Genomic DNA, 27038 nt, shown 5'->3' with positions numbered 1-27038 from the left:
AACATAAAATTAAGGACTTTTTGTACGTGGATTTTGTGGTATATTTTTTGGTTGCTTGGGTTTTGTTTTTTTTTTAACTGTTGTTTTTATTTTTATTTTTATCCTTTGATAATATTATTTTTCAGTGACTAACAGTTATATTTATTTTTAAAATTAACCCTTTGTTAATTTTATTTTTTCTTTTTACCCTTTGACCCCCTTACACACCTCTTTGCTCTGCCTCCGACCTCTGGCAACTGCCACTCTCCTCTCTGCAGCCACAGCATCCATCCCTCTGTGCCCCGCTCACCTCACTAAGCACAATGTCCCCACGTGTGGGGTGTGTATATTTTGTCTCTACCTAATATTTAGAAAGTTGTGAAAATACTGTGAGAGCCACATACACATGTAAGCACGAACCTGGCTATGGCCATCTACCATTTGTAAGCTTATTTATTTAATCCTATCTTATCTTAAATTTTAATTTTCTGATACAATTGGTTATCTAAATATTCTGTGGAAACCTAATAACCTGACATTGTTAACACTTTTTATGGGACATTAAGCTTCATCTACTGTCATCGTTAGTAAAGTTCACTTGAAAGGATATAATCTGTACATTTAAAAAGTATACAGGTTGTGTGATTACCTTCTCTTAATACATGTTTTGTAATTGTGCTTAAACTGCTTTGTAATTTAAATTGAAAATGTTTAAATGATTGATTTTGTGATAGAGATAATATTAAGTGCCACATATCCTAGAAAATATATGCCCATCCTTGTTGAGAGATGTTTTCTTTGGAAAGACAGATGCTGCAGATCCGCTGAGCCTCAGTCTCCCTCACCGGGCCGTGCTTTTATCGTCTCTCTGCTCTACTGGGTTCAGCTTCCTTTACGTCACTCACCACAGGCACGCCTCTGGCTCTCTTTTCAGCCATCTTCTATATCCCCTGTGGGTTTTGGCAGAAACTTCCAGATTCCTTCCAGAGAGGAGGCTTGGGAGTGTTAACTCAGTCCCTTTCTCTGCTTAACTAATCCTCACCTTCGTTTTTCAGTCACATTTGGCTTCTTCTTGAGTGGAGCTACCCTTTGTATCGGTATCCATCGGGTATCTATCCCTAAGTGGGTAGCGGGGCAAAACTAAGGCTGCCAGCAAGTGTACCCTCAACTGCACTCTTGAGGGTACCAACCCCTGGGTGGAGAATTCATCGCACGCATGTCTTCTACCCCTGTTTCTCTTAGCCTCCCCACCTTCCTGGTTGAAATGTCTACTTGCATCTCATGTTTCTGATCCTGGGGACAAGCAGCTGTCTAGCCTTCATTGATGGATGTATTTTCACTCTCTATTATGGAAGAAACCCTATAGACCAAGTTTCATTTTCAAGATAGGAGCCTCGGGAAAGCTGGGCAGTAGGGATTTTCCAGACAGGAAGTGACATTGGTTTAATTCTGGGAGGAGCGTAGGACAGCAGTAAAAACATGGATGCATGCTGGACTGCCTGGTTCCTGCTCCGATGCTGCCACTTACTCGCTGTATAACTTTGGGCAAGTTCTGTAATTTCTCCGTTCTTCAGATTTCTCAACTTTAAAATGATGATAATGACAGTACTTTCATTATAAAGTTGTTATACTGAAAAAATTATTGATATGTAAATAGCTTAGAACAGTAACATAAGTAGTCCATATTTGATATTTGTTAGCAATTATTCTTTTACTGTTATTAATCGTAAAAAGTCATCTTATATATTTGAAGACAGCACATAAGTAGAATATGGTAAAGCGATTAAATGTAAATATTTTTCTCTATACACTGACTAACAGTTATATTTATTTTTTGTATTTCAGTAATCATTACTAGCAAATAATATGAAATAGGTATAGTTTAAGGCTTTCTTTATAGTTCATAGTAATATATAAGCTTTAGTTGTTTATATGAAATAGTGCAGCAACTTCTAATCGATGTGTTATAAGTAAAGGATCTGTCTGTATGTAGGAAAAAATCTAATTTGAGAGTTTTAAAGTCTCATTATTGATCATTACATATCTTCACTGGTTTAGCAATAAGAAGTAAATTCTGTCTCTTAATAGCTGTCACTTTTATTCCTTCATGACAAAAAGATAAATATATTTTAATCTTATTTTCCTTTTATTTCAGTGCTTAACCAAGGCTGAGAAAGCAAAGAGTTGAGATGGGGAGTGATTGTTTTCTTTTTATGTTTGTTTTAATCTAGTAATTTCAATGTCATTTCTAACTGATTACTCTCCTAAATGATCTCATAACAAAATATTATTTTGTGGCATTAATCTGTCCTTCTCATGATTGGATTTCCTCTGGCTTCTTTTTCTGCCATCGACCAGAAAAAGTTCTCTGCTTTTAAGGGCTCATGTGATGAGACCAGCCACCTTCTTCTTTCCCTCAACTCCCCAATAGTCTCCCTACTGTGCAACATAATGACATACAACCAGGAGTGATATCTCATCCTATACTTATTTAGGGTGGGATTTATGGGGGCTGGGGTGTAGAACTGTGCTTACCACACCATGTTACTCAAAACAGTAACTGACAGAGTTTGAGGTCAAGCTTGGATGTGGTTGAACAACAGAGCTTGTCCTTGTATTGCATTCATTGGAGGGCCTTGTTGTATCCATGAACATCAGTTACAGAAATTGGCCTTATTGCTGTAAAACCAGACTGTGTTGGTACCACATAGTGCTGTAAAAAGTACTGCCTTGGAGTTCCAATGCATGTTTACATGCACGCTGGTCCTATAAAATACGAGATCCAGATGATCAAGACTCACATGAATTAGATTTGGTTGTATCCTGCATAGTTCTGTGATTTCCACTTACTTCACCCCATCTTATTTCACGTTTTAGTTCCTACTTTCTACCCTCTGCTTTTCTTGTGGACACACTTTAAAGACTTGGTTAACTAAGTCGTACTCATTTCAATTTTTTTTTTTTTTTGGTTGGAAATTTGAGTGCAATCATAATTTTTCTCTTTGTGTATATTTCAGAAGTAATTGACTTTAATTCCTATGGCAATGTGCTAAGGCAACTGTAAAGATATAAAGTCAATCAATAAAAATCCCATTCTTGATCATATAAAGTAGCTATTAAGTAGCAACTACATGGATTTCTATGAAGCAGAATATTTGATCTGATGCACAAGATGAAAACCAGATAAGTGTCATCTTGTTGATTTTAAATAACATAAGCAAATATATGATATATATTTCTTAGGCTGTTGAATGTAACATTTTTTTAAAAGAACTATTGATTTTCTCATTGGCATCTTTTGAATCTTCTCCTCCCTGCCCCACCCCCTCCACTAAAATAATGATAGGAATCTTTTTTTTCCCCCATGATTTACCAGGTCAGACAGAGCTTCACAGATTATAACAGCTCAGTTGTGTTTGGAACAGTGTTCTGTGTGAAACAAAAGCCAATCCCAGTGCACTCGATAACTAAGTAGTTTGGGACAAGTTGCTAGACATCTCTGAACCTCATTGTCCTCAACTATAAAATGAGCAGTTCCTAAATTCTATTATTTTAACTACATCTATGACATGCTTTAGATAGATTGCAAGTTGCTGGCAATGTTTGATTTATTTTGTTTTGACTGCTTAAAAATTTATTTGCTGAATCTCATAAAGACATATAAAAAATATACAGAGTATGTGAGTATTATACTAAAATTTGAATGTGCAAGGGCTTGTCATACTCAATCAAGTTTTAGGATTGTTTTTCTATCTTTACATAATAAAACTTCTGGGATCCAATTGTTTTCACACTCTGTTCTTCTTAAATAAGTTTTTCATTTTTTAAAAATTTTTCTCTTATTTTACCAGAAATATATTTTAAAGTATTTAAGTGTTATTTGGTCACACTTTATGCATGATCATTCTTATAATGAGATGTTAATATTCTGCTACCTAGGATAAATTACCAATATATTAAAACACAGGCATCATGGTAGCTGACTATGGTCAGAGAGGTTGTGCATTGTCTTAGAAAGCTGGTTTTGCCTTTCTTTCTGAAATAATTTGTATGAAACACTGATGTTGTCATCCTGATGGGTTCTCCGCCAAATTGATGGCCTAGTTGTGACAAGTCAGAGGATCCACACCATGTTTTAAGGTGTTAAAAAAAATTAAATTAGAAATGGAGTCTGAGCTATGTAACTCCTCTCCCTGGAAGAGAGGATGTTATGAACAACATGCACATTGGGAACGATTGTTCTGGTAGTAAAATTTGGAAAACCACAACTGGAACCGAACTATTCATGCTGCTGTTTAGTTTGAAAAGAATAAAAAGAATTTTCACTATGCAAAAACCTATATGACTATATGTTTGCAATGATGCCTCGGCGCAACGGGAAACAGCTGTTTATCTGTTTTTCTTTGGGTTTTATTTTGTCTTTACGCTGCCATTGTGTCAGTACGTGGCTTCATAAAGCTGTAAGATTCTGATAGGAAAACTACCGAGGCCATGTGCTTTGGAAGCCAATGTGTTGATTTTCTAGCTGGATAGTAATATTTTATTATAGCTGGAGGGGGAGTATGACTAGGAGTATTAGAGACAAGAAGCCTGATGCTATCAGTACCATGTCCGGAAGTGAGCTATCTCCTGTGTTTTATGTGTTTCATTCTATTGAATGAATATTGTATTACTGTTTTTATTTTGTTGTTGTTGTTTGAATAGCAGAGACTTGTCAGACGGTTCTGTTTTCCCTTTTTTTCTTTTTTTTGAACACTTGATGGGAAGTTTTGTTGTCAAGTTTTTTTTTTTTTTTCATGGAGATGGCTTTATGTCTTGGCTATAAAGGAAAAGTCCCATAAAATCTGATCGGAAATTGTCTTTATGAGTTGCCGCCTTGTGCGCTATTAAAAGCTCAGAACCCGAGTGTTAGTTTTAACTTGGAGTTGCGTTTGCCCGATGTACCTTTTGGACACACCACTTTCTTCCTACAGAACATCTCCCACCAGCCTTCCTTCAAGGGCTCAGCTGTCACGTTCCATCCGCACTTGCTGTTCATTAGAGCCAAGCTTTTAAGATGTCTTCTTTGGATATTTGCAGTATCGACCCCAAATATTATTTATTTTCAGTTTTTCACCTTTTATTACTCTAGACATATGGCCCCTAAGAAGTAAGTGCTTTTTGCCAGGGAATCCTCAATGAGTATTAATTGAACATTTGAGGGAGATTTTTTTTTTTCGTAATTGAAATGAGCATATTTTAATGCCAGTGTTACCTTATTAAAAAATTCTGTGTTCTCCATTTACATTTTGTGGCCATGTCAGTCTGGTTTCATGTCTTTACTGGCTGGCATCTGCGATATTCAGCTCAGCCTGTACACACCTATATTCTCACTGTAAATCTGTGACTAATTAGCAATCCTATGTTACTTTAGTTAAGCAGAGCCTGCGAGAATTTCTTCTTTCGTTATCGTACATTTTCCTTCTTGCCCCAAAACAACTCTTGATTCTTACTCTGAACTCTTACATGAGACGTACTGTAAAACACGATTTCTTTCTTTCCTTTTTTTTTTTTTTTTTTTTTACTTATGAGTTGGCATGTTAATTAACCTGAGTGAAAAGAAGGGAGAGAAGACATATATTTTTTAAGAGGAATAGAAGTCTTAGTGATCTTTTGCTTTCCTGGGAAACAGGTTGCTCACCATCCAGAGGGAGTCTAAACTATACAGATATTTATTCACATTTTCCTTTTAAAATAAATAAATGAAAGGGTAAGTGGCAGTTCAGACAGGCTGTTTTGTTGTGCCTTAATGGCCCGTGGTACTCTTGATATTGAAATGCTCTAAGTGGAAAAAGAATTTTCTTTCCTCTTCTTTTCTGCTAATGGTGTTTATTTGATGTAAATATTCAGTTCTGTCATGATAATGGGTGCTTGAGGGAATCAAAGAAAATAACAGGATTCTTAAGGTATTTTTTCATTCCTCTGTCACTTGTTTCATACATTTCTACTGGAAACAGAAAACATTTTTTTTCCCCCAAAAGATAATTACTCTGCATGGCCTTGTTACCTATAGGCCTTCTTTCCTTTCACATAATAACCCACAGAATCTCTTCAGGTGCTCAAGTTAAATCATTAATTGGCTTGATATAAGGGGTTATTAGTATAGAAAGCTAATCTCTGCATTGGTTGTATATAACTCCTAGACATTGACGCATTTTACTGTTTCTGAGACCAAGCATCATTATTCTCTTTTGGCATCATACAAACTGTGGATTTCAATTTACTTCACAAACTTATAGCTCATATTGAAGTAATTTCTGCTGAGAAGTGATTTTTTTCTAGACAATTGTTCAAGTTTTTTGGTTAACAGTCAATATTAGAGACAACATGTGAATTGGTATACTTTACCATAGAGATGATTAATTCAAGCCTTTTCCTTTTAGTGTACTTTTCCTCCTTCAGAAATGATTTTTGCTGAACTGCGGGATTTTCTGAGCATTTGTTCAGAGTTAACAACAAAGACAAATTTAACTAATATCTTCCCATATAAATGATTAATATATTAATATCTAGCTTTGTTCTCCTTATGGACCTCCCTCTTCTTAAATTAAGACCTGTATTTGTTGAAAAAAAAAATGTGAACACTAGGAAAACTTTACTTAATGATGACTAACTGAATTTTCTTTGCTGGGTCTGACTTTGGGAAACATAATTAAATTCCACAAAATATTGACTTTATCTAGTTACAGATTTTTTTCCCATCGCACATTTGAACAAAGCTACTTAAGGTGTAAGGTACTAGCTAGAAATTTCTACCAGAAAGTCATGGCTATTTTACCCCCGCATTCTACAACACATATGCACGATCTGTGGTCACAGTAAAAAAAAATATAAATTCTATAAGAGCAGAGATCTTTTTCTGTTTGTTCTCTGCAGCAGCAAACATGCTCACATGTGGGTATGTACATGCGTGTGAACATACACAGACACACACGCACGTACGCACACACACACATGCACACAGAGTGGAAAGCCATCATTGGAGAGTTCCTTGGACAGTTAGGGAAGGTGAGAGACAATGTGGTATAATAGACACGATATAGATTTGGTGTCTCCTCTGGATTATTCTGCTAAATGCACTGTGGGAATCAGTCATTGGTATCATATTTGTTTGAAGGTGGAGAAGGCGATGCTAAAGGGGAAGAATAAAGCTGTAGGCTGGAGAGGGAGTGGTACAAATTTCCTGGGGAAAAAAAACATTGCTCATTTTTCAATATTATGTAGAGTTCTAAAGGGGGCTGTAAATAGATTAGTAGAGAGATTGGATGATGACCAGCTTTAGTAGGCAGATCCAAGTACAAAAATAATATGAATACTTGATAAAGCAAATTAAAAACATACACTTAGGGAAGCAGCACTAACAGAGCCACAATCCAGATGGATGCTCCTATTGGACACGTGTTTGGAGAGGCTGGGGGACTTCATGTAGGATCCCAGTTGGTTATGACCCAATCCTGTGCTTCTCCAGCTCATAATTAAAAGTGAGCATGTCATGTAATCAGCTACAAATGCTCACTCTTGAATAATCGACATATTTTCTTTCCTGTCAAGAGAATGCATGCTGATGACCAGGAATCATAAATTAAGTTATTTTAAGTAGAAGGACTAGTTATCAGATTAGGGTAATAGTTTGTTTAACCAGTGTGTGTTTATACTAGCTGATGTTCAAAAGTGATTAATTTTTTTTCTCTTTGGTTATTCATTTAATTATTAATTACTGTCAAGTACACCTGTTAGGTAACATCATGGTCTAAGAATCTAAAGTTGTATTTCATTGCCCGGAAAATCAAATCAGATTCCTCACCTTGACTTTGAAGGTCACATGCAATCCGACTCCAGCCTGCCTATTCAAGTGCACTTGCTTTACTCCCTTCGATACTTTCCAGTCAGCGATGCCTCTAGGCTTTCTCACACTCGATGGTAATGTTTTTGTTGGGTGTGTATTAGCTAGTATATCCACCTACTTCTTATTCAGATTTCATTCGCTATTCAGTATTAACCTCAATTGCTACCCCATCCAAAAGCCTTCTCCATTTGCAGAGCATTTATTTGTCCTTGTTTATTATTCATATATTCACAAGCACTCCACAAATATTTGTTGAGAACCCTCTATGTTACAGGTGGTGTCCTTTCCTAAACATGAATTTTTATTGCAGGTATAGTCATAACCAAGTCGTATACTGAGTTTGTTGTTTAATGTTTATTTTATCTCCTCTGTAAAACTGAGCTTATAGTAGCAATGATTATGTTTTTGTTTGTGTGTTTGTTTGCGTGTTTATTTGTTTGTAAAGAGATCATGAGATAGTGTAAGACATGACGAGGCAGGGAGTTATGAGGCTGCTTCTGTGTCTCCTCTTGACCATGACTTAATTCTTGGGTAATTCAAATCAATGGACATTTATTAAGCTTCTATCATGTTTATTGCTATGTTGAGCACAATAGGAGCTAAATAGATAAATGTATTTTATGTATGTATGATATGGACATTCATTTAAAAATTATTTTGGGGGAGCCAGTGATCTAAAAGATCCTTAACCTGAGATCCTGAGACTTCTAGAGGGATGAGTGTTTTAGCTGTAGATGATTTTATCTAAATTTTTGGATATGTGCTTAAATGCTCTTTATTTTTTGAGGAGATGGTGAAGATTTTAGTAGTTAAAGTTGTCATTAAGAAGCTCAAAAAGCTCGTGATCTCATATGTATAAAACAAGTACCCGATTAAAGAACAGTAGTCATAGAAGAACAACAATATCCTAAGCTGGGTTTAGAAAAAGGTAAAATGATATCTGACTGTGGTCATTTAAGAAAGGCCTCTTGAAAGAGATGACTCTCGGAATATATGCTATGTATCTTTTGGTGTCAGCTTCTTCATGGAAAAATAGGGTAGGTTATAGGATCTCAGTTATTCTTTCCAATTTTAAAATTTGTTTTCTCTTGATTAGATCGCCAAATGCCTATCAAAATGCCAGTCACATCATAAGTATTCAGAAAACATCTGTTCACTAGTCCTAAAATGAAACTTTTCAACTTTGTCGTTCCAAATATATCCACTTTCTTGAGTTAAAATTTTAGAATATGATAGCATTAGCGCCCCAGTGTTCCATGAATGAAAGGAAGACTTATCAGATGTTTATATGCCTTTGCTCACACACTTTCACTTGGCAATACAGAATGTTTAATTCATTATTTCTCCTTCATTGATTCATAGCATTTTTTATACCTTTGTATTTTATCATGCTTTCTATCACAGCACTTTGGGTCTCCTCCTTAGTCTTTGTGCTTTGTGAGGGTAGGAGCTACCTCAGATCCACCTGAGATTATCCAGTATGTAACACATTCCCTTGACCGCAAAGGAGCGTGGTAAATGTGGAACGCTAGAGGAGAGGATGCCTATCGAAGTGCATAAAGATAATCTGTAAATGGCCTATTTCAGTAGAGCACAGAGCTTAAAGAGCGTGGGCTCGGGAGCGAGATGGCAGGTTCAGAGCTTCACACGGCCTTGTTCCTCAGTGAGTCCCTGTTGGCAAGTTCCTTAAGATCTTTGTCCTCAACTTCCCCACCTGTAAAGTGGATGATGACGGCGTCTGCCTCATAAATTTACCTGATTAAATTGCTTAAGTGCCTGGAAGAGCATCTAGTGCATCATAAGTAAGGGAGAATCCAGGTTGATGGGGCCTCGAGCTTTTAAGATGTCTGGCCCTATCTTTAAGAAAAAGAGTACTGAATTATGAATACGAAGTTAGTCAATGAGAACATTTAAGGATTTATTTAGATTGGGAAAATAAATGACAAATTACAGATATGAAAAGCTGAAAAGTACCACAAACATCACAAAATATTGTCATCATCGCTAATAAACTTCATTAAATACACTTTATTTCCTATAGAGTTTTGTCTGCATACACTCATATATCCTCTTTTATGGCATAATAATTTTTTAATCTTTTCTATAGACAGAATGGAAAAAATTATTCTTTTCTCTAGCAAAGTAGATTAAAATTTGTTTTTATTATTGGTGGTTTAGGAAGTATTCATTTGCCTTCATAATGAATTACCAGAAGTAACACATTTCTAACTTCCTCCAGGGCTTCGAGCTCAGGCAGTCTTTTTTGTTTGGAGGGAATCTTGGGAGGAGTCCAGCTTTTGGATTTCACTCGGCATGATATCAGGCAGCTATAAGAGATGGGGGGAGCGAGTGTAAAGTCACTGAGAGCCTGGGACATCGTGGCCCTCCTGCGTTGTATTCACATTCTTGTCCTTAGAGTTACAGGTAAGGTCCAGATTCCCCGTGAGGTCTATTGGGGTTCGATTGTCATCGGAGTCCAGATTGAAGGCATTCTGGCAGCTGAAAATACCTGCTGCAAACCCAGAATAACTTCTGGGAGGTAAAAGGTGACCACAAGATGGGTGCTGTTGTCCCCTCACTCCAGACAGTGCAAGACAGAGGCTTGCTGGCCTCTGGTGAATCCGCCTCATTCTAAGTGCTGCGTAAGTTAGCACTTATCATTATTATTTTACTCTTTCATTGCCAAATAACTTTTCAATAAATCTCTAGGAGTTTCACAGCGAATGTCTTTTTCTATCTCATAATTTTTTAATTTTCAGGAATAATTCTGCTTCTCTCTACTTTTTCACAAACAGGGTAGGATTTCAGATGACCTAAACTTTTACTAAAGTGGATGTTAAAATGATTCGTGCCAGGGAAAATTTATGTCTAATACTTCATGATCACATTAAGAAGAAATCAAATAGAAGGAAAGTTGCTGTGTTTCTTTCATTCTTGAGCGTTGACTGTAGTGGATGCCATGCCACAGCTGTGGCCATATTCTCCTTTGGGAATGAAGAATTTGTTATCCCAGCTGCTGGGAGTGCTGCTTGCTGACAGTCCTCTCTGGGAGAAGCTGTGCTTGTCCAGGTCACACCCACTCCCTGGGGACAGCCTGCATCCTGTGTTCTTTGAGGCAGGGAGTGTTAATAGGCTTTCCTTTCCCCAACTTGTACAACTGGAGAGGGCCACCCCAGCTTCAGAGCCCCACAGAGCCCATTTCGTGACTGCAGAGTGGCCTTACTTCTTCCTCTGCCCAGTTCAGCTTGCTTCCCTTCCCCCACAGGTAATGATGCTGCAGATGGTTCCCAGGATACATCTTGCACATAAATCCATCAGTCTCCTTCCCAGAGAACTTGCCCTGAAACAAAAGCAATTTTTTAAGAAGCACAATCTTTTAAATAACAGCTTTTCTGAGGATGAGGATAGAGATCATTTATAAGATGTGACTCAATTTCAGAAACATTCAAATTGAAAAAAACGTTCTTCTTACACTCAAGGAAAAATGCTACACGAAGAGTGCCGTAATTGCTTGCTGTATGATCACATTTGCTGTGACCAATAACCTGAAGCAATTAGAAGCCTTTCACTGAAGCCATTATCTGAAGAAAGGTTAAAGATTGTTGTTCTTTCTTTTTCTTACTGCAGTTTTCTCTTTACATGCTCTTCTGGCTTGATCTCCGAATTCATGGTTTTAAGCCAATCGCCAGCTCTGCCATCTCTTGAGCTTCTAATTTGCATATTCATCTGTCATCCAACATTTCTTTGCTAACCCACCGGCCTCCGAAACTTAAAATTTAACGTGTCGGCTACCGGATGAGTCATCGTCCCCTCAGACCAGTCCTGTGTCACGTCCAGTCTCAACGAGTGGCCCCCAAGCCCGGACGTTCCAAACCATAAAATGTGTTAGTCATCCGAGACTCTTCCCGTCCCTCACCCTGCATCCCCAGACAGCCGATGAAAGCTGCCAATTTTGCTGAGAAGTATTACCCCATTAAGCAATACTATGACTATTTTTCAGTTCCTACGACTGCCTCCTCAGTTTAGCCCCTTATAAAGACAACTGTCATAATAATTAACTCATTTTCCCACCTTCTTTCTTGTGTCCTTTACATGCCTCCTCTGCACGGTGGTCAGGATCTATATCAAACACTAATGTGATCAGGCCATTGCACTCACGAACACAGTGAACAGCGAATTCTGCAGTCAGGCATGGTTCTCGGTGATTTAACGCATTTCTCACCGCTGTGCGGCCACCACACCCTTTCTCCAACTTAATGCGCTAGCGAAATTGAAGTGCATGGAGTTGACCTGCATGCTTCCTGGTGTCATGCCCATTATTCTCCCTCTGCCTGGAAAGCCCTTTTCTCCTTTCTCAGATCGGCTAACTTTAATCATCCTCTAAGGTAATCTATTTTTGTCATCTCCTCTAGGATGTTTTCTCTCATCCTCAAAATCCAATTCATCAGCAGATCCCGTACCTTCAAAATATGCATCTATATCCATCTTCATTATGATTGCCATGAATTATGGTAGCAGCCCTCCTGTAGCCTCCCTACGCCCATGCTTGCCCTTACAGCCTTTCTCAGTAAGGCAGCCAGAGTGTGGCTTTTAAAACCTAAGGCAGTTTGCATCCTCCCTGGGCTCAACATGTCTTAAATGGGGTTTCCAGTGCAATCCCAAGTTCTTCCCCACCCTCCCCTACCTAACCCCGGTCTCACCTCCTGAATTTCTGGATGAATTAGCCTCCTGCCTTTCCTAGCACCTTCCCCCACACTGGAAAGTTATTTCCTCAGATGTTGTTTGCTGACTCTCTTCCTTTAGGTCTCTGCTTGAATTTGATGTCACCTGATTAGTGAGGCCTTTCTTGTCCATCCTATGTAAAACAGGGGTTAATTTCACATACACTGTATTTGTTGTTCTCCATGATAATTGAGTATGCCATCAGTCATACTATATAATTACTTGTTTGTTTTCTGACTTTCTGTTTTTTTTTTCCCCCTTCAATGCTGTATCCTTAGAAGAGTGACTGACGTATAGTAGGGACTCAATAAATATTTAAGGAATGCATAAGTGAATGAAAGAACCAGGACTAAACTCTAATGGTATTTCTTCTTGGCATGTGTAATGTTGGGCAAATTACTTAATTTCTCCACCTTTTACTTTCTTTATTGCTAAAATGAGGCTAATAATAATGCTGCCTGCCCTATTTTTCTCAAAGGTTCTCGATGAGATGCCAATATACTATGAATAGATTGTGAGGCCTTATTATGCCTCGTGCACAATCTAAAGTGCTTTACATGTAAAATTTAACCTTCATAATAATCTTCATAATAATCATTGGAAGTTCTTCCATAATCATCTCCATTTTGCTGATTTGGGGGGAAAAAAAGAACTAAGGTATATACATGTCTCGATGTCACCTAGAGAGTAAAACAGAGCCAGAACTTGAACCCACGCAGCTGTGACCACATCGGTGTTGACTGGCAGCCCTGATTGTGCGTCTCCTTATTCTGTGCCTGTTCTTAGAGAACATGACCCAGACAGGTTGCCTACAGGTCTGTATTAGACACTCTTTATCAGCTGGTGAATATTTCAATGTTTTTTGTTTCAAGGATTTATGTTGAATTTTGTCAGATATTTTTCCTTCTGCAAAGGCAACCATGACTTTTCTCTTTTAATCTATTAATGTAGTGAATGTACTAATAAGCTTCCTGATGGTAGCCATCCTTTCGTTTCAAGAATAAAATTTAGTCATATAATTTTATTCTGCTAACACACTGCTTGATGAAATTTGTTCATATTTTATTTTGGAAATCTGCATCTATATTCATATAAAAGATTGCTGTATCCTTTTCTTTCTTACGATATCATTATATAGTTTTGATATCAGATTGTGGTGCCCATGAATTAGAGTAATCTTATATTACCATAAGGATTTATAAGTTCCCTGAGTGTTTGGTAAGATCTTCTTAAAGAAATCAGTCTTCTTATTACATATATTTAGACTGATCCTTAACCAGGCTTTCTTCTTCTTGAGTCTATTTTGATAATATATATTTTCTTAGAAAGTGAACATTTAAATTGATTTGTATGAACATATAATTTACAAAAATTATACTAATAATGGCCCCTTCTGCATTTTTAATGTGTATAATTTGAGACTTTCTTTTCTTTTTAGTTTTGGTCAGATTTATTTTTCAGAGAACGATCTCTTAATTTTACTAATTACATTTTCTACTTGATCAACTTCTGTTTTTATTTTTGGTAACATTTTATTCTATTTTCTTTATTATTTTTATAGATTCTTAAGATTAACTCATAATAAAACATTTCAATCTAACTGTTTTCTATGAGAAACTATAAAATTCTCTGTGATTATGCTTTTGCCATATTCAACAGGTATTTTAATGAAGTATAATTTCCAAATTGACTTCTTCTTTTATATTAGTATTATTTAAAAGGATCATTTATTCATTTATCAGTGAATAGATTTTTAAAATTTTTTATTTTATTATTGATTTTTAATTTAATATCATTGATATTATAATTTAATATTTTTCAATTCAATAATCCAATGTTATTGATATTATTGATTCATGATCATAAAATGTTGCAGGTACAATTTAGATTTTTGTAATTTTTTGGGACTGTTTTGGTCTAACACATAAATGCTTTATGTCTAGGCATAGACAACCTTTTATGAATGTTCTGTGTTTATTTTTTAATGTGCTATTCCTCTAGGGTAGAATGTTTTAATCTATTTATATTTATTTAATCTAATATACATACATACTACTTAAAACATTCATTGTGTTTTAATTTTACCACAGGCAGTGGTATGCTGGAGCCAGCTCTAATTGGCTTGTAAGAGCCTATGGTTAAATATTCAGGCATTTTGTGAACCAGTTGTTAAATCATTGTCTTGAAATCAGTGTGGTGGGATATTTATACAGCAGAAATTGGCAAATGCTACAAATCAGTGTGTTTTTTTTTTTGAGAGCCAGATTACTTGTATACCACAGATCATAGCCCTACTCATTTTTACTTATGCATAAATTTCTGTAAAATGTTCTAAAATCTTTATTACCAATTTATTTTTCCTTTACATACTTTGAAGCTATATAGTTAGCCGTTTGAAGTTTCATGACTATTATATCTTCTTGCGGATTGTAACATATCTTTGTGCATTATCCTTTGTATTGCTTAGTACTTATCACTTGAATTCTAATTATTCTGGTATTATTATTATCATACTTACATTTGCTTAACATATCCTTTTCTGTTCTTGCATTCAAGCTTTTTGTACCATTTTATTTTTGTTCCATTTCTCATTAATAGCATATTTTAAAATTTGTCTTTCTCCCTCTCTGTTTTAAACACAATTTTAGCATCTGTCTTTTAGTTAGCAAATACAGTTTTTATCACATTTTGCGTGTGTGGGTGGATGTACTTGTATGTCTAGACTGACTACTGCCGCATTACTTTTTATGTATATTTCTTACTGTGCTTTCTTTGTCTAATTTTCCTTTTCTTCCTTCTATCACCTCCTGTTAGATTGTTTAAGTTTCTTGCCTCATTTTCCTTTTTTTCGTTGTTGTTCGGAAATTATAATGATATATCTACTTTTATTCCCCAAATACAATAATCATCTTAACATGAGTTTCATTCTTCCTCTTCTCACGTTTTTTCCCACATGGAGATTATTCATGACTTTTTTTCCGCGTCGCTATTTGAAAAAGTACTTACTAGGTCAATAGTTGTCTCATGTCGGTAGTTGGGGTTGGAGTGACTGCAAAGGGGCACGAGAGAAATTTGATTATAGATATATTTTATATCATGATCATGGTTGTGATATCTCAGATGTATACAGTTGTCAAAACTCTGCATACCATATACTTAAAATGGGTATATTTTATTATCTTGAAATTATACCTAATAAAGTGGATTTTAAAAGTATCGGGGAGAATTTTGGAGAGAGCGAGGATGTACGAGGTAGAGAAGGTCTGTTAGAGGTTACAGCTACGAGAAATTATAATGGCTTCTTGTTTCCAGCAATACTCTGGAGCTTGGAATTTTAAATTGGCAAAATGAAAATAGCAGAAAGATGAAATGTGAGGGAAACTTTGGGTGCTATTTAGGATAATATTAAAGTGACTGGGAAATCTAGAGAGGGAGGCAGGTACAGCTAACAGGCTGATAGTTGTGAGAACAGGGGCAACGTAGTTGTGAACAAATGAAAAATCCAATCCGACCAACGTCATAGGTGCTTATAATGTATTATGTATGCTTTTATGTGTTGGAGGTATAGTCATAAACAAGATAATCAAGGTTTCTAACCACAAAAACTCACATTTTTGCAAAATGAATGAATGAGGTTTAAAAAAGTACTTTAAAAAAGTTGTCATTAGTTATTTAGACCCAAATATGTTAACTTGTTTTATGTTCCATACCTTCTTAAATCCCACATCTTTTTCTTTTTTTCTTGGATAACATTTTTTTTTTCTTGGAATACATTTTCACATAATTATTTCACGTTCTATGTTATCTTATATTTTCTAAGGTCTAGTATGAAGGCATGTTCTTTGCCCTCTTTCCCAAATGCTGGTAGCTTTCTAGTTTCAAATTCATTTTCCCTCAGAGTTTGAAAATTTGTTCTATTGTCTTGTAAGTACCATGATCAGATTCATTCTGATTCTTGTCCTTCAAGTACTTGTTTTTGCTTCCTGGGTGCGATTAGCATTTTTTTTTTTTTTTTTAGTAATTAAGAAATGTATTTTAAAATTACCATTTTTCATTTATCCTCTTTATTCCCATTTGGTGTGACAGCTAGTGTTTTCTTCCAATTGTATAAAATTTTATTTTATCATATTTGTGATTATTGTGTTTTCTTTGCCCTTTCTGGAGTTCCTTCTCCATACTATGTTGGAATTTCTAGATTTATCTCATAATTTCCAACTCTGTCATTTCGTACTGTGATGTGAAGGTATTTCTTCACCTTTCCCAGGTTTTCTGAATGCAGTGCTTTGGGAATCTAGGCTAGAGGAACAGATCTCATTGACTATTTCTATACCGTAGGTTAAAAATCATAGCTGTGCTGCTCTGAAGAAGGTATCCATTATGCCTGCCTTAGAGAATTGTACTAGCTTGCATTTTTCAAAAACACTTCTACAAAACAGTTTTCAAAAACATTTGCACCAAATGATTTAAAAAGAAAAAAAGGCATGTGAACATGTTGCCACATAGAACTGCGGTCAGAAGTTGGTAAGAACATTTACTGTTTATGCCCTCTAGCTGCTTATATGCATCATCATTGTCATAGATGATAAATTTGCTGATGTATTTTTATATTCATTAGTTATAATACCATCTATTTAATTAATGATTTTTGAGTAGTCACGGTAACTAAAGTGTTCAAATTTTATCACTGCCTTTGTCCTAAGCAGTATAGACATTTAAATGGTTACAGTTTGCTTTGAAAGTATTTCAATATTATTAAGCAATCTATCTTATTTTTGTTTTAAGTATTCCCAAGAACTTATATGTTGTTTTATTAAAAATATATGTATAAAATACATATATTTTGTAAACCTTGTATGAAATGGTAACTTTTAAAAGAAGAAACACCTTAGTCATTTATTTTTGTTGTTTTGGTAAACTGGGAAATTTATAGGTTTTATTAACGTGTTGTGTGGCCTTATGAGAGAATTAAATACCAACTTCAGATCTTATATTTGTATGAATTAATTTTTAAAAAATCATAGTAACCATGGTAACAGTTTATAATGGATTCCTTTTAGACTTACTAGTAAACACATTTTTTGTCTCTTTAAATTTTATATTTGAAAATTTCATAATATTGGTGTCAGTTGAAAGCAATTACTGAAAAATGCTAGTACTATTAATTTGAGACATTTAAAGATATCAGTTTCTCAGCTATACTCAAATGAGACTGATTAAGAGATCTACAGGAGTCAGAGGTCTGTAAACTATAGACTACGGGTCAAATTCACCAACTGTCTGTTTTGAAAAATGAAGTCATGTTGGAACACAGCCATACCCGTTCGTTTATGTATTGTCTATGGTTGTTTTCACACTATAATAGCAGTTATGTAGTTGTGATAGACACTGTAAGACCTACAAAGCCTGAAATACCATCTGGTCCTTTAGAGAAAATGCTTACCAATTCTTTCTTTATACAATGGCAGCTCTTACCTACCACTTCTTTCATACTGTTATCAGATGACTCACTTTTCTCTGAATACACGCTATGTTGTGTATGTCCTTGCTCAGGCTTTCCTCCGCCTAGAATGTTATTTCTCTCCTTTTTAATTCATAGCTAAAATCTACTTATTTTTTAAGGTATGACTCCAACAACACTTCCTCCATGAAGTTTTATAATAAAAAAAAGAAAATCAAATTTCCTGGACATAGCTCCCTTATACCCCCTTATATATACTCTACAAGCCCTTGCCTCTCTCTTGGCATACGCAATCATGACGAAATCCAGTTCTCTACCTATCCCAGGCCTGCCTCTTCCTTGCAGCTTAATGTGACTGGAGAAAACACACACAAGCATGTCGACTGATCTTACTTTCTGACCGTTCACAACCGTGGACTTTCAATGGGCATGGCTGTCATATCATACTTACATTTGTTCATTCTCCTACTTATCTTGATGGCTATTTCATATATTCTCCTCTGTCCTCAACCCTTAACACCTCCTTCCCATCCTCACCTTCTGCTGATGACTTTTAGTTCTAATTAACTGAGAAAATCGGAGGAATCGTCGAGAATATAACACTGCATGTAGGCCTACCTTTCAATAAAGGACAGCTGTGCTATCTTACATTCCTTGTCGTCCACATAAGCACTCAACCTAGGTTTGCCCTCATTTTTGTTTTTCTTTGAGTGAATAAATGAACGTCTTTACCGCCTAAACCAATACTTATAACTCTTCTTTTGTTGCTGAGTCTGTTTAAATTTATTTTACATATGTCCACTATTCCCGATGTCTTGCCCGTGTCAGTGACATTCTGCTAACATAGCAATGCTGCCATAAAGTCAACAAACACTGCAGCAAGATGCGATTGCAGGATTCCAAAAAATTTCTTGTTTAAACTCTACGAACTCCTTGAGAGTAGCCTGGGACTTAGTCTTTTTTCATTCCCGGATGCAGGCACCCAGGTGAATGAAGGACAAACCTTCAAAGATGCTGATTACGAGGGCATTTTATGACCGTATGCAATTAGTATGCCAGGATTAAACACTACTTCCATAGTTCTCCAAAAATATGACAGTAAAGGAAGTGGACAATTTATTTCAGCCCTATATTTGCTTTCTCAGAAGGTAATTAACCTGGTTTCAGACACGTCTCTCTAACAGGTTTTTTTGTTTAGTTGATTTTTGGGTTTTATTTTTTTTGTGAGAGTCAAATGAGATAATATATGTGAAAGACTGTGAGTTCTGTTTTGCATTGGAACAGTTTGAAACACCTGTGTTTAAACTATTGGAAAGCAGTAGCTTTTTATTTTTCACTTGAGATGGGTCAGATACTGTCTATAATAAAGGGCCTACACTTCTCAACCTCAGAATTTATGAAATGTCTCTCACCCCTCCTTCTGCCCAAACTAGGTTGTGAGAAATTTTTAATATCTATATATGTGACATTTATCTGAAGCAAATCACTTAACCTCTCAGAACCTCAATTTCTTCACTGTAAAATAAGAGTAATATCTGTAACATAAAGATATTGCCAGAATTGAATGTAATAACGTATATGAAATAATTTTGTAAACCTGTAAGCACCAGATAAACAACACTTAGTCTAATCAATGTCACCATCATTAATAATTATGTTAGCATTTAACATTGAGACGTGGCCAAAGAGAAAGGAATAGAATATTTTATCTTTTCACATTTTTCGATTCACTAGGATCACACACACACACACCCACCACACACTTCTGGTAAAATCAATTCACAGAACTATTGTAAGTGGCAGGTTGAATGCTTTTGAAGCTGCTATGAAAACCTGATTTTTGCTGTCAGCTCAGATAAACCACATCAGTATTCGTCAAATGATAATCCAGTTGTAAAAGTTTCCTTTTCATCTATACCGGCCTCCATTATCATTATTTTATTCTACTCATTCAACTATGCTTGGCAAGGAACATTCTGGCTAAGGCACTTTGTCTTCCTTGACATATGTCAGCTGGAGATAGTTGGGCAGGCGGTGAAAATCCACAGTGACATGGGTAAGAATTAAACACGCTGCTCATGTGAGATTCATGGCTGCCAAAGCCTAGGACTGAAATCTCCATCATTTACTCCAGTTGCTTCCGAGGCCTTATTAACCATTGTCTCACTCTTAGTACTGCTCACTCCCAAGTCAGTAAATACCGTGTTTGGAATAATGTAGAGTCTGAGATACCACAATGAAAAAGGAGGTGGGGAATATAAGAGGCTTTAGATGAAATTACAAAGATAATTTTGAAATTTTGTAAAAAACTGAAGCACTGAGATAATATGGACAAAAAAGAATGGTTTTGAGATGAGAGAAATAAGGAGAATTTGCCTTAATTAAACTAGTTAATGGGTGATTGGGATCATATATAATAGAAGGGTTAGATTTAATGTCTTTGTAGAAAAAGAGGCGTTCCTATTGGATATACTCTTGTAGTATGTTGTTTGACACCTAGATAATGTTGATTTTTCCTTTTAAGAGTTACATATCGTGTAGTTTGAGAGCAATCATTTTTATATTTCAGAAATATCTAAAAATAAAATAATTATTTGAGTTTTATAGAATTAATTGCAGTGAATATTTATGTCGAGAGATGTAGATTTTGATTTTTTAGGAGAGGTCAACAAATACATATTATTTTAAAAAAAAGAAAAAAATTATTGTTTATGTGTTATATATTTTGGCTTTAAAATTTTTTAATAAAATGGAGTCAAATATGGGAATGTGTAATCTTCACATTCTTCACTTCTTTGAATGAGAAAACATAGAATTCTGTCACTTATGAAAATCTCTAATAATGTTTCGGTTAAGAGTGTTTTATTTTGTTAGAGAATAAAATTTAACTGAGTAAATTTGAAGATCTAATTGGCTTTCTTAAGCAATTCAGCAATTCATGAATCTAGCATCCCATCTAACTGCTGGCAGGGGTGCTCTGAGGAGTTGTACAAAATAGAAAGTTTTTATAGGAAGAAGGGTGGGGCAAAGAGCTATTAATGAAAGAAAGGATTATATTTAGGACATCTTTTTTGGGGGTGAGGGTGGAAGGAAGGCAGTTTTCATCATGTAGGTTGCACCTTCTTATTATAGGGAATGGAGAGGGCCAACATGATGAATTACCTCGTTGCTGTTGTCCAGAAAATTCCAGACCAGTTGATTAAGATAATATTTCTGAGTGAGGTTGAAACAGTAATTACGTAAGGTATTAAATCTAGGTTTGTTATCCTGGACTTTAGCACAAGGGACATCATTTTGGGCCTGAAGTTTTCCCTTTAACAGTTTCAAAGACTGAAGACATCTATTTATGTCTGTAGAAGCAGCTATTTCTGCTGTAAATTAAATGAACACAGTCAATTTACATGAATCCAGGTATATATTTGCTTCTTCTTTTCACTGATACAGCTTTGGAATTTGCCAATTCAGGAACATAATAGTGGAAAGGGTTGGTCTTTGTAATCGAATAGAGCTGTTCTCAAATCCTGGCTGTCTTATCCTTGCTGTGGGGTCCAAGCAGCTTATCCAAATGCTGCTACCCCTACCCCACAGGACTGCAGTGAGGATTAAATGTGATGCACATATTAAGTGACTTAATGGAGCACCCATGAAAAAGTGATGCTCAATAAATAATAATTCCCTTTCCTTTCTCCCTGCCCCCAGCTAGTCCACTTGTGTTTTTAATGGATCATTCTTTCCCCTGGATTGTATTGTAGGAAGTATTCTGGATGGATGGTTGCTGGAAACTCATTGCCATAGCCAGCTCTTCTTCAGTATTTAAGGATTTACCCTGGCATTGAGTAATGAGAATTTCGGTAAGAAAAATTAGATGAAGATATTTTGGAGACTTTTCCTAAAAGGTCACTTAAATCTCAGATACTTCCTGATATGATTCTTCTCTAAAACATCTTGGGATGTCACAGGTGTCTGTTCACACATGGATTGTTCTTTTTAAAAAGTAAATAAAATAAGTTTTTTTAAAACTGTTAACAACCCTGATATGCTCTTTCTGTCCTCATAACTACATTATTTCACTTATCTCACCCTGTTTTGTTTTTTAAGTGTCTGTCTCCTCAGAGAGCTGTGCAGTCTTTGAGGACAAGGCCTTGTGGTACTCATCCCTTCCATGTAGACTAAATGAAGTCCAGATTTTCCATGGTTAAGGGGGCCATCAGCACTGCTATCCAAAGTTTTAAAGCTTTCACAACATGAAAGAGGCAGACATAAGTATCAGACTCTAAGAAGTTCTAAGTTAAGTGATTTTCCTAAATCACCAAGAAAAATTACTATCTAATGGCTCTTGGGATGGCAATATTTTTATTGGTTCTATTTCTATCCAGTTTTCCTCTAAATGTAATTAATATTCATATGGTTACATGAAATTAAGATAGAACTAGTAAACCTATGTTGTTAATCTACATTGTATAAAATACATTGGACTATTAAAAATGAAAGAAGAATGAGAGGGATTTTAAGGGTACTAGAAAAATAATAGTGGTGAAGTTAGTAGATACGTAAATTATCTTAAAATTAGTATCTATTAAAATCATTTTAAAGAATTTTGCCCATGAGAAACAGAGCTGGAGGTAGTAGGGGGAGCAAAAATAAATAAATTCTAGTTTTATTAATTTTAATAAGGAACACTAATTCTTAAATTTTGATCTAAAGACATGATAAACTATTAATTTAAACACTACTTTTTAACTAAAAAAACATTTTAACCATTTTCTCTATGATTATATTTTTCAGAAACCATATTTGAGAAGTACGTCCATCCAGTGCTATTTGTGTTTACTCCTGAACAGTCACTTTTTAACCGAGGCTGGCATTCATGTCTTCATTTTGGGGTAATTTTATCTTTAGGCATTAATATCATCATGCTGATGGCCATGATCATTATTCTTCAATATCTTCTCTATTAAATTGGTTTGTGTTCAGTTGCTCATACGTTAGGCAGTCAGTATTTGGAGTACGTTAGAGGGCAGATTATGGAGACTCGGAAGAGGCTTGTGAACACCCAATTGAGCACTTCTTTATTCTGGTAGTACAGAAACAAGTATTGTATCCTCCAAATGAATTGGACCTCTTGGTATCTAACTAAACTTGGAAGCCCTTTCCTTATTAATATCCTACATGATTTTAATTGCAGTAAAAAGATAGATATTTAAGGCTCACCCATGTTACTTTGTTTATCTATTTCCTGACACTGACTTTTCCTGTCTTTTGAGCTCTATCCTAGTTTAGTTGTAAACATTTCTTTCTTTCTTCAAACCTTTTGTTTTTCCTCCTAACAAATATTCATATTTTTCTATCCCTGTTAACTTCTTTCTTAGATGCAGCTAATACACTGTACCCCCTTGGTCTAAGCACCCGACCTGTAGTTATGTAATCGGACTCAGTTCAGTTTTACTCTACTGATGCCTTCGCGGGGTGGGGAACCATAGATTTATGCAGGTAAATCTTGCTGGCAAAAAAGATTAGCATTGGTTCTCGTGTTTCTATTAAAATCCATCTGGTGCAACTGTTTTTCCTGAAGCTCTAGGAATGATTCTACAGTCACTTGGTCAGTATATGTATGTATCTTTTGTCTCGATATTAAATTGCTGTTTTCCCAAAGTGAGTAAGCGTATGATCATTCAGCCTAGGTTGGACTAAAGTCTGTAATGTTTATAGATAAAGCTGCTGCAAGCATAGTAATAACGTGAACCTCATACAGGGGTATATTAATCTACTGTAAAGAATCTTTACTATCAAAAACATTACATGAAGATGATTATTGCTTATGTTAAGAATTTTACCTGCTTATTAGACTTGAAAGTCTGATGGGACCTCTACTTAAAACTAGTAATTCATTCGAAAATATTTCCTGGGTACTACCGCATGTCAGGCACTGTATTTATTTCATTGTAATAAATTGCACCAGGTTTTTATAAGTTATTCCTCCAAATTAAGCTTTTCTTTAATCCAGATTTGTCAGTCCCCATTAACGTGTCAAGGCTGTATGTACTATGTGTTCGATGTTTCTATTCATCTACGAGGCTGTTGAATGCACAAAGGCAAGGATAACATCTTTTCACTAGTCAGAATAAAAATCTTGATTGCTCTTTTGCCTTTAGTATTCATCAAGATAATACTATGTTCATTCAAAACGCTTTACTTTTTGATTTTTCTTTCAGCCGTGTCAGTGCAGGTCTTCCTAAAACAGAGTCAAACTGGCAGTATGTAATAAGAGATTTGCAAAAATTTGAAAATCTTATTCAAGTAAGTATTTGTTTTTCCATAAAATATCTGGTATAATTGCTATAGAGTCTGCCTCTCCCTGTGTTTTGCTGTCAGTCTTAATGAAATCTTACTTGAAACTGTAATATTTTTATAGAAATCTGTGAGCCTTGTAAAGCCTCAGATGAAATCGTTTACTTATAATTTTCAGATTCTAATTATCTTTAAAGCTCAATTATAAGTGGCCCAGCATGAAGAGCTCTCTGCCACCACAGACCAGAGATTCAAAACCAGGCGTCTTTGTGGCACTTGCAGGAGCAATGGCCTGACCCAGGGGTAGCCTCTCTGTTCTGTGGGCTAGAGAACCCCCTGTCTCACCTGAAGATGCCAGTGGGCCTGGTAGAACCTGCAGGGCAGAGAGAAGAGGAGCCCATTGACAGCTCTGCAGGGCAGTGCCTTCGGCCCACAGTGGGTGACACAATAGGGGCCTTTGGGAGTCCCAGGGGTTTGACATGAGCCATCTTTCCAAATTAGCACCTCAAAGATTCTAAAAATTAACTTCTCATTGGAATCCCAGCACACAAACATAGGTCAGAACCTGCATGCTAAACCTAACCAGGGTGGCTGCCCACTAAAATAGAAGATTTAAATAGGACCACAGTCTCCTAATGTAATAGCCAAAATGCCAGAATAGAATTGAAAATCTCTCATATCGAGAAGCAGGAAAATCACAACTTGAATGAGAAAAGAATCAACAGACTCTGAAAGTGACATGGATTAGATGTTGGAATTATTTGATAAGGATTTTAAAGTAGCCATCATAAAAATGTGCCAGCAGGCAATTAGAAATATTCTTGAAACAACTGAAAAACATGGAAAGTCTTAGCAGAGAAATACAATATGTGAAAGGAACCAAATGTAAATTACGGAAATGAAAAATATAATAACTGAAATACGAAGCCAATTGGAGAGGCTCATTAGCAGAAAAATATGATGAAGGAAAGACAGTGAACTTGAAGATAGAATAATAGAGAGAAGTCAGACTGAAAAGAAAGAAAGAAAAGCAAGCAAGCCTCAGGGATCTTTGAGACAGTGAAAGATTCAGCATTCCTAGCATTAACATCCGAGAAGGAGATGAGAAAGAAAATACAAATAGGAGACAGAGATTGGCCAAATAGATAACACAAACCAACTTATTGCTTGTCTATAAGGAATTCACTTCAATGACATAGGTAGGTTGCAAATAAGAAGAGAGAAAAATATACTATTTGTAGTGAGTTGAATAATGTCCCCTCAAAATTTATGAATGTGAATTTTGACACCCAGAATTTCAGAATGGGACCTCATTTGGAAATAGGGTCTTTGCAAATATACTTAGTTAAGAGAAGGTCATACTGGAGTGGGTTGGGCCCTAAATCCAATGATGAGTGTCCTTGTAGGAAGACAAGACACAGAGAGACTGACAATAAAGAGGTCATGTGAGAATGGAAGTAACCACAAGCCAAAGAAGATAGGATTGATGCAGCTACAAGCCAAGAGAGGCCAAGGATTGCCAGGAGGCACTAGAGGCTTGGGGGAGCTAGGGAAGGTTGTTCTCTAGAACCTTCAAAGGGAGCATGGCCCTATTGATACCTTTATTTTGGCCTCCAGAACTACAAGAGACTAAATTGTTGTTTTAAGCCACTTACTTCATGATACTTTGTTACAGTAGCTCTAGGAAATTGAACATATGCACACAATAATTTAAAAATCAGAATTGGCTATATTAATATCAAATAAAGTAGGCTTCACAGCAAATAACGTCACTGGAGTCAAGAGGGAAATTATATAATGGTAAAAGATTAATCCACCAGGAAAACATAACGATCTTCAATGTGTACAATAGAGCCAAACAACAGAGCCTCAAATGCATGAAACAAAAACTGATAGAACTGAAAGAAAAAACAAATTCACGCTCATAGTTGAGGTACTTTATCACCTCCTTAGTAACAATTAGAGCTACTAGACAGAAAATCAGAAAGGATATAGAAAAACTAGACAATAGAATCAACCAACAATATCGAATTTACATAGATAGGATACTTCACCGAACGACAAAGAGTAAATACTTTTTCAAGCACCATTCACCAAGACCAAACATGTTCTGGGAAATAAAACAAACAAACAAATTTATTAGAACTGAAATCATACAGAGTATGTTGTTCTCTGACTACAGTGGAATCAAGTAGAAGTCAATTACACAAATACAACAAGAAAATCTCCAAGCATTTGGAACTTAAATAATACACTTCTAAATATCCAATGGGTCAAAAAGTTCAGTCTCAAAGGATATTAAAAAAATACGTAGAACTGAATAAAAATGAAAATGCAGCATATCAAGATATGTTGGATTCAGCTAAAGCATGACCAAGAGGGGCATTTATAAACCTAAATGATTCTATTAGAAAAGAAGAAAGATCTCAGATCAACAATCTAAATTCCTACCTCAAGAAACTGGAAAGAGAAGATCAAAATGAACCCAGTGCAAGAAGAAAGAAGGAAATAATAAAAATAAGAACAGACATTAATAAATAGAATTCAGGAAAACAATAGGGAAAAATCAGTGAAATACTAAGCTCATTATTTGGAAAAAAATCAATAAAATTGATAAACTTCTAGAGACTGACAAAAATAAAAAGAGAGATGACACGAACCATCAATATCAGGATTGAAGTTGGGGACAATTACTACAGAACCTGT

General features: G+C 35.7%; 1 protein-coding gene and 1 long non-coding RNA gene across 8 annotated transcripts in view; one reads left to right on the top strand and one right to left on the bottom strand.

Annotated features, from left to right (window-relative positions):
• IL15 (interleukin 15) overlaps positions 1-27038 on the top strand; it is a 68101-nt gene that overhangs the window by 32151 nt on the left and 8912 nt on the right. For 5 of the 7 annotated variants that reach the window (XM_011373758.2, XM_023519659.1, XM_011373756.2 and 2 more), the window contains 2 exons: positions 22830-22927; positions 24257-24341. In XM_011373758.2, the coding sequence (XP_011372060.1) occupies positions 22830-22927; positions 24257-24341 (183 nt within the window). Of the gene's footprint in view, positions 1-12125; positions 12250-21796; positions 21896-22829; positions 22928-24256; positions 24342-27038 lie in introns of those variants that run through there. The other 2 variants (XM_023519661.1, XM_023519660.1) reach the window with 2 other exon arrangements.
• On the bottom strand, positions 9711-12026 carry LOC111728799. The gene is made up of 2 exons (XR_002775960.1): positions 11936-12026; positions 9711-11204 (listed from the first exon to the last, which is right to left on the bottom strand). It is a non-coding gene; the product is annotated as an uncharacterized LOC111728799 (long non-coding RNA).

This window comes from Pteropus vampyrus, unplaced genomic scaffold, assembly GCF_000151845.1.
Source record: "Pteropus vampyrus isolate Shadow unplaced genomic scaffold, Pvam_2.0 Scaffold229, whole genome shotgun sequence".
NCBI lineage: Eukaryota > Metazoa > Chordata > Mammalia > Chiroptera > Pteropodidae > Pteropus > Pteropus vampyrus.
This window is presented reverse-complemented; position numbering and strand designations above follow the sequence as displayed.